The 8,619-nt window shown below is 25.5% G+C and overlaps 1 protein-coding gene across 1 annotated transcript; it reads right to left on the reverse strand.

Annotated features, from left to right (window-relative positions):
* Positions 1-634: 634 nt before the first annotated feature.
* LOC140181258 (uncharacterized) lies at positions 635-1,111 on the reverse strand. Its single transcript, XM_072224785.1, has one exon. It carries the CDS (start codon positions 1,109-1,111, stop codon positions 635-637), a length of 477 nt encoding a protein of 158 aa, XP_072080886.1.
* Between the last annotated feature and the right edge of the window lie 7,508 nt (positions 1,112-8,619).

Here is an 8,619-nt window from a genome sequence, read left to right on the forward strand (position 1 = left end):
TGATAAAAAGTTTTAAAATTTTTTTGAAGATAACAGGCATGATCAGTAGCACCACTGTCTAGTATCCAAGAGGTTTTAGTAAAATATGCAGTCAAAATATGTCTACCTTTTGGTTGAGTTAAGGTGGCTGAGGAAGTGATATGATTCACACTACTTGAAGCTGTCATGGGTGGTTGCTGGAGAAGTGCAATTAAAGTTTCCTTCTGGTTTGGAGTCAAAACAAGAGCAGTTTCATTACCACCTTCTTCTTGACCAGAATCAGTAATGTCACCACCAGCACCTGAATCTTCAATTTCACCTTCAGTGCTGATGTGATTTGCACTTTTCTGCTTCCACTGTGCAGGAAAACCATTTTTCTTGTAGCAATTCTCAACCAAATGCCCAATTTGTTCCAGTAAGTGCATAATTTGGAAGTGTATCCTTTACCAAAAGTCTTCTGAGAAGTATTTCCCTTGCCACCACTTTGACCTCTTCCTCTGCCTCTCGAGGAATAACTACCTCTTTGTTGATGTTGTACTTCCATAGAATTTGTGATTATCTTTGTATCCAAGAAATCTGAACTTAGTTTCCTCTCTTGTTGAGTTAGCATTGCCAAAACAGCATTGATATCAGGCAAAGGTTTTAGTAACATAATCTAAGATTTCACAGTAGAATATTGCTCATTCAGACCTCTAAGAAATTTCACAACGTATTTCTCAGAAGCATAATCCCTAATAATTTTTAATCCACAGTTGCAGCCATTAACACAAGCTATACAGCTAGGGATTGTACGAAGGTTCTCTAATTCTTCCCAAACAGATTTCAATTTGGCAAAGTAGGAAGTAACAGTTAAATCACCTTGCCTGATAGTGTAGAATTCCTCTTTCAATTCTCCAACTCTGAAGACATCTCCATGTGAGTAACGATTCTTTAAGTCCTTCCACAGATCTGAAGCATTGCTAATCCACATCACACTCTTAGCAATTTCTGGGGAGAGCGAGAGGTTGAGCCATGAAAGCAAGATGTTATTGCAGCGATCCCAAACTTCAAACAAAGGTTGATTCTCAACTGGTTTTGGAATTGAACTATCCAAGAACTTCACATTGTTCTTCGATCTGAGTGCTCTCCACATATCATGTGACTATTGGTAGTAGTTTTGAGAAGTAAGTTGAAGCGGAATCAAAGCCGTACCTGAGCTTTCACTTGGATGCAGATAATACGTGCTGATGGGGTCAGAGATTGTAGAAGAAGAGTTTGATTTGTTGAGCTGAACTTGAAATTGCGAGAACTGGCGCATAAACGCTGTGAATCGTTCGAAAACTGCAGCGGAATCTACTTGAATATTGGCATTTGAGCTGTTTTCTTCGCTTCTCGCCATTGATGTAACCTAGCTCTGATACCATGTAAAATGGTATCAATCTTAAGTAGCAAATTTACAATAAATGGAGAAAGTAAAAAAGAGTTACTAGCAGCTAGTGAAATGGCTGCAGCAGAATGAGGAAGAAAAGAATGATTGAGAAGAAACTGAGAAAGAGAGAAAAAGGAGTGTTGTGATGATGAAGTTTCTGATTCCAATTGAATAATACATCATAAGAACTTCACACTATGCTATATGGTTTATATAGCTGTGCAAAAAGTATGAAAACAAAAAGGAATAACAAACTATATATTAGCTAGCCCTAACAAACTAGTCAGCTGAACAATCTAACAAACAAACAAAATATACTAACAAATCTTTTACATTTGAAAATATTATTTTCAGCATATATATTAACTAATACCGTCAAACACACTAACAATATTAATTGTTTAACTTTTCTTCACTTCAATTTTTTATCTTTTTAAATCCAAAGTAATTGCTTTTATTTACAGCAACACTTAAAAATAGTCATAATAACAGAATGAATAGGAGCAGAATTTTGTATTATCCTATTTTATTATATATAAATTATTTTGTTATTATTTATGATTAGTAAAAATTTATATCTTAATTCATTTTTGTGAATTTTGTTTTATTTTTATAATATTTAAATTTAGCATATAAAATTAAAACTTAAGATTCAAACAATTATAAATATTATTAAAAATATAAATTAAATTAAAACTAACAGTTATATAAGATTATTATATAGTATCCTTATACTCGTTTAAAGGTAATGGATTCAAATTTTATTCCTAACTTTAAAAAAAAATCATTAAAATTACTTTAAAAAATGACTAAATTACCTACGGTCCACAGAGTATAGAATTTTTATGACCTTAACAAATAAATAAATATTATATCAATAATTTAATTATTTAATTATTATGTATATAATTTTATCAAATTTTTAATTAGGTCTTTGTATTTTTTTTTAATTTTGTAATTAAGTCCTTCTTAGTGTAAAAAATATTAGAGTTAACGGAATATTTTTTTGCAAATTAAAGGTATTTTATAATTAAAAACTTAATTAAATCTTTGACCGAATATATTTTGGTAAAAATATTATGTTAATTTTAACATTTTTAACATGAAAAGGACGTAATTATAAAATTAAAAGTAGTGTAGAGACCCAACTGAAACGAAAAAAAGTACAGGAACCTAAATAAAAATTTGGTGAAACTATAAAGACCAATAAAATAATTAAATCTAATTTAATTTTAATACAATGATTCGTATAAAATAATTTTGTATATCTATGTAATTATATAATATCATATTAAAAAATAATTATTTTTAATATTAATCACATAAATAATTATATAAAAAAATAAATATAATTAAATAGCTATATAAAATATTTTATATTATTAATACATTAAAATTAAATTCTCATATTAATTAAAATTAGTCAAAATACTAAATATTTTAATTACATGAGTAGAGTAATATAAAAAAAATTCTTTTAAAATGAAAAGATTGATAAAGCTAGAAAGTGAATATTTAATTATTTATAAATTAAATAAAAATTATAAATTGAATAATAATTACTCATTTATTTTATTATTTTATTAATTTTTATTTTAAAAAATAAAAATTTTATATTAAATTAGTAGAGTTGTAAATAATATAATCAAATGAAAATAAATATAAATAAAAAATTTATTCACATATTATAAAAAATAATAAAAGAAAAAATTGTTGGAGATATGTGTGAGCACTTGCATGAAAGGTTAAGAGTCTAAAATATATTTTGGGAGAGACACATGATTATCAGGTAGAGTCAAAAGAATTTAAAGTATATCATGAGAAGCACACTTGAACGATTTTTGGGACCGATTGTTTTTTAGTTTTTGATATAGATTAATGTTATGTTTGGAATTCTCACAAGCTCCTCGATTCTCTCGATAAATTAGTATTATATTGGTACTCTTACTCTTCTTGAATTGAAAAACACAGTTCTATCAATGACATACTGTGAGAGGAACATGTGTGCGGCTCTAAGACAGATTAGTGTTACATTGGTACTCTCACGTTTATTTCTTTGAAAAATATAGTAGTATAATAATATTGTTAGTAATACTCTCACGTTCTTCTTGAATTGAAAAACACAATAATATTTTCAGTAATAATATAGTATAACATCATGACTGAATCACGTGATTGTCACCATCAAACACACTAACGGTGTCAATTGTCAACCCTTTCAATAGAAACCCACGTGAACTCCATCATTATTTCTTAGACGGATCTCTTACTATATAGATCTAGTCTTTGTTCTCACCTTCAAGTGTTATAAATAAAAAAAAAAAAGATAAAAATAAAAAATTAATCATAAAATAATAATAAAATTATAATAAAAAATAAAATAAAATAAAAAATATTAAGAATACTAAAAAGATATAATTTATTTTTATTATAAAATTTGTAATTATAATTTTTTTTACGGTTTATTGTTATATTTTTTATAATATATATTATTGATTCTAATAAAAAATAAATTAAATAAAAAATTAATTATAAATAATAATAAAATTATAATTAATAAAAAATAGTCTAAAACATATTAAAAAATAAGAGCATTGAGAATACTGAAAAAATATAATAAAAAATACATTAAAAAAAAATACAAAATTAATATTTTTATGTATATATTTAAAATAAAATAATAAAATAATATAAAAAATAATTTAAATTTATATTTTTTAATAATTTTTTATTTAAAAATAATTTTTAAAATAAAATTTATTTATTATAATTTATTTTGCTATAAAAAAAATCTTAACCAAATTTAAAATAGTTTATAAGCTATAACTAGTTTTAAAAAATAATTAATCAAATTGATAAAAATTAATTTGTAAATCGATTAACTAAACCAAAATCGGTTTCACGATTTGAAATTTTAAAATTAATTATTTTAATATAAATTTGTTATAAACTTAAACTAATTTTATAATAGATAGACAAAAAGACTAAACTTATTTGTTTAAAGTATAAAAAGTTAGTTCATAAATTAAAGTTTATTTTTATATGAAATTGATTTTTCATAAACTAAGTTTTAAACATTGAAAAATCAATTATTTGAAAAATCAGTTTATTAAAATAGTTTATATTTTAATCACATAAATAGAGTAATATAAAAAAAATAAAAAAATTAATTAATTAAAATATTAATATTATTTATTTATTTTTTTAAAAATTTTTTTACTAAACCTAAAAAAGACTTAAAAGAATATTTTATTTCCAATAAAATTAGAAAATAAATATTTAATTCTTTTTAATTAAAATAATAAAAATTATAAATTTAATAATATTTATTTATTTTTTATTTTATTAATTTTTTATTTAAAAAATATAAATTTCAGGTTAAATTAATAAAATTACAAATAATTTAATTAAATAAAAATAAATATAAATAATAAATTAATGTGTCCATTATTCATAGATCATAAAAAATAATAGAAAAAAAATGCTGAAGATATGTTGCTGTATAAAATTAAAATAATATAAAGTATGTTATGAGAGAGATACGTGTTATCACTTAAAGTTAAAAGAATCCATAGTATGTGGTGTGAGTGATTCTTATACGGCTTTCGGACAGATTAGTGTTATCTTGGTATTTTTAGATATTTTTTAGTTCTCATAATAGGTTAATGTTATTTTAGTACTCTCACGTTTTTTAACTAAAAAACACAGTGGTATCAGTGATATATATTGTGAGAGAAACACCTATACATGGCTCTGGAATAAATTATTATTATGTTGGTAATTTTATAAATTTCTTAACTGAAAATACAATAGTATCAGTAATATGTCGTGTGTGAGAGAGAGTACACTTGTGTGGCTCTGATACTCTTCTTAAACTAAAAAACACAATAATATTTTTTTATAAATATTCTTTTCTTTGTTGATGTAATTAACTTTTTCATTCAACACATTTAATAGAATCTATCTTTACTATATATATATATATATATATATATATATATATTTTCTATTTTTTTTCTTTTATTCTAATTATTTTCTCCCATTATCGTCGACTGGTAACTTAAAATAACTCATAATAAAAGGAACAAAACGTGTTGAATAAAAAAACTGAAATTACAATTACTATAAAAAAATCACAATTTTTTTATTTGAACATTATTACAATTTCCTAAAAAAGATATTAATTGAGATGAGTTAAAATACTAAACATTTTAATCACATAAATAGAGTAATATAAAAAATAAATTTATTATCTATTACATATGATGAATTTGAAAAATTCCAAATTAAATTGATGATGATCAAACATTATTAAAATAATAAATTACAAAATTATTAATTTGACCTTCAAATTATATTTGCTAATTAATAATTTTGTTTCTTGTAAATTTTGTTTTAGGCCGAAAAGAAAAGGAGCAAGCCCAATGTGAAGTTAAAATTCAGCCTTGAAACAAAATGTTTTATTTATTATGGCTGAAAATGCTTGGTTAGTTGGATCAGTATATTGTTGAAATAAGTCCAATATGATAGTGATCAGCCTTGATGCAAAATTATATATGATGAGTGGTTGAATTATTGCTATGATGTTGGGCCAGATTTAATCACTATTGTTAGCCCAAATTAATTTTGGTTAGAAACCAACTAGCATGGTCTAAAAATTAAGAGAGAAAGCAAGGAATGCTTGCAACGGATATCCATCTTCATCATTTAGTGGATTTCAAATTTATTCAACTAGCATTAATAGCATTGGAAAAATGAAAGAAAAAGTTTGAAATTGATTTGATTGCTTTTATTGCTTCACACGTTACTAAGTAAGGGAAGTAGGAAATTAATTCATTTTTAATTTCATTCTTCATTTGCATCGAAAGTTTTCTCTCTTCTCTCTCAAACTTTCGGTCACTTCACAGAGGAAATATAGAAGCTAAGGCAAGTTATCAGAAAGAAGAAGAAGCTAGTAGCAAGGCCATTGTAATGATGGTATCGAGAAAAAGAAAATCAAAAGTATGGTGTGGCTGAGATTTTTACCAAAAAAGGCAAGATGTAGTGAAGTAATCTCAAGCTTTCCATACCCAAAAATGGTGAAAATCCATTTCGGTCAGAGGAAGATCTCTTGAAAGCATGGCTCGTCTCTACCTTTGCTCAACCACTACAGGAGGTAGCTACTATAGTTACGTGGAGAATGAGGCAGAGGATAAGGGCAGGAGGAGCTGTCAAGCATCAAGGACGCATCAAGGGCTAGGAATCCGTCTTGGGGAGCAAGTCAAGATGGAAGGCCCGGATTGATGAAGCTTGGTGTAAAGGGAAGACACAGAGGTAATTGCATGTTGGGTTTTACATTCGGTTTCTTCTCCTCTCTCTCTGACCGAACCAGTTTTTGCATGAAGAAGAAGAACTTGGCTCGGTTCAACAGTTTCAACCTTGAGGCTTCCCCTTCTATAAATAAGGGAGAACAGCTAGGGATTGAGGCAAGGAGTTAGGAGTGCAAAGCACAGAGTTCTCATAGCTACCAAAGCTAACAGAAATTCTTCTTCTTCAATGTTCTTCATTTTGTAATTTTTCTGTTTAGTTTTGTCTGTCTTAAGTCTCATGGAAAAAGGCAAACAGTGAGGTTTGTATGAAAAAGCCATACAGTAGAAAAAGGCAGAGTATACAAAATTAAAAGAAAAAACCATAGATGTCCTAAAGGTCCTTTGTACATCTGTGTTGTGTTTCATGATTCTGTGGGAATCCCTTACAATAGGGGTGTAAGTCACCGAACCGAACCGAAAATTATCGCAGAACCGAACCAAATTTTACAACAACCAATTAAAAATTCGAAAAAACCGTTTTTTTTAATAATAATTGCTCGTTTATTTTATTATTTTATTAATTTTTATTTCATAAAAATGTAAATTTCATGTTAAATTAATAGAATTACAAATAATTTAATCAAATAAAAATAAATATAAATAATAAATTAACGTGTTCATATATCATAGAAAATAATAGAAGAAAAAATTGCCAGAGACATGTGTAAATAATTACTATATAAAATTACAAGAGTCTAAAGTATTTGTGGGAGAGACATGTGTTACCACCAAAAGTAAAAAGAATCTAAGGTATGTCGTAGGAGGTTACTTGTGCGACTCTCAGGACAGATTGTTATTATCTTGATCACTTGATACTCCTAGACGTTTCTTGGTTCTAAGAATAGATTAGCTTTATGTTGGTACTTTCACGCTTCTTGAACTAAAAAACACAGTAGTATGAGTGATATGATATGGAAGGGACACCTATGCGACTTCGAGACAGATTAATATTATATTAGTACTCTCAAACACTTTAAATTAAAAAAATACAGTAGTATTAGTGATATGTTGTGTAGGAGAAACAGTAGTATCAGTGATATGTTAATACTCTCGTACGCTCTTTGAACTAAAAAACACAATAAGAATCTTCACCGACAAATTGTGAGTTACACCGTCAAACACATCAACAATATCAATTGTCAATTCTCTTAAAATTTATTTTATATAAAATTGATTTTTAAATTGATTTTTAAATAAAATTAATTAAAAAATTATTTTTTTTAATTATTTAAAAACTAATTTATTACTTTTATAAATAATTAATAAGTAATTTGTTCTTATTTAAAATTAGTTTGATTTAACTTAATTTTTTTATTAATTTAAATCAAATTTAATTTTTTATTAACCTTAAAATTATTTTTTCATAAATATTCTCTTTTTTATTGATGTAATTAATTTTTTTATTTAACATATTTCATAGAATTTATCTTTTCTAATATTTTATTTTATTTTTTATTCTTTTCTAATAATTTTCTCTTATTATCATTCACTTATCGCTTAAAATTAGTCATAATAAAAGAAACACAAATGTAATTTATCAATTACTTAAAATTAGTTATAATAAAAAAGATACAAATGTAATTTATCAGTTATTTAGGTTGGACAAACATAATTGAAGACTAAAATATTAGAAAATGTTAATTAATTTTTTTTTTTAACTTTGGCAACAAGGATGTGACTAGGATTTAGATATTCAAACTTATAAAGGATAAAGAACAGTAACATTAGTGTGCTGAATATGTAGGGACGTTATAGATCCACTGAAAAAATAATTTTTTGTTTTGTCATAGATAAAGTTTAAAACTTAAGCCGAAATTCGATACACTAATCATCCGCAACCCGTTACAAATTAGATAAGTTAATTAGACTCTTTTTCTTTCAGAT

This window comes from Arachis hypogaea, chromosome 18 (genome assembly GCF_003086295.3).
Source record: "Arachis hypogaea cultivar Tifrunner chromosome 18, arahy.Tifrunner.gnm2.J5K5, whole genome shotgun sequence".
Taxonomy (NCBI): domain Eukaryota; kingdom Viridiplantae; phylum Streptophyta; class Magnoliopsida; order Fabales; family Fabaceae; genus Arachis; species Arachis hypogaea.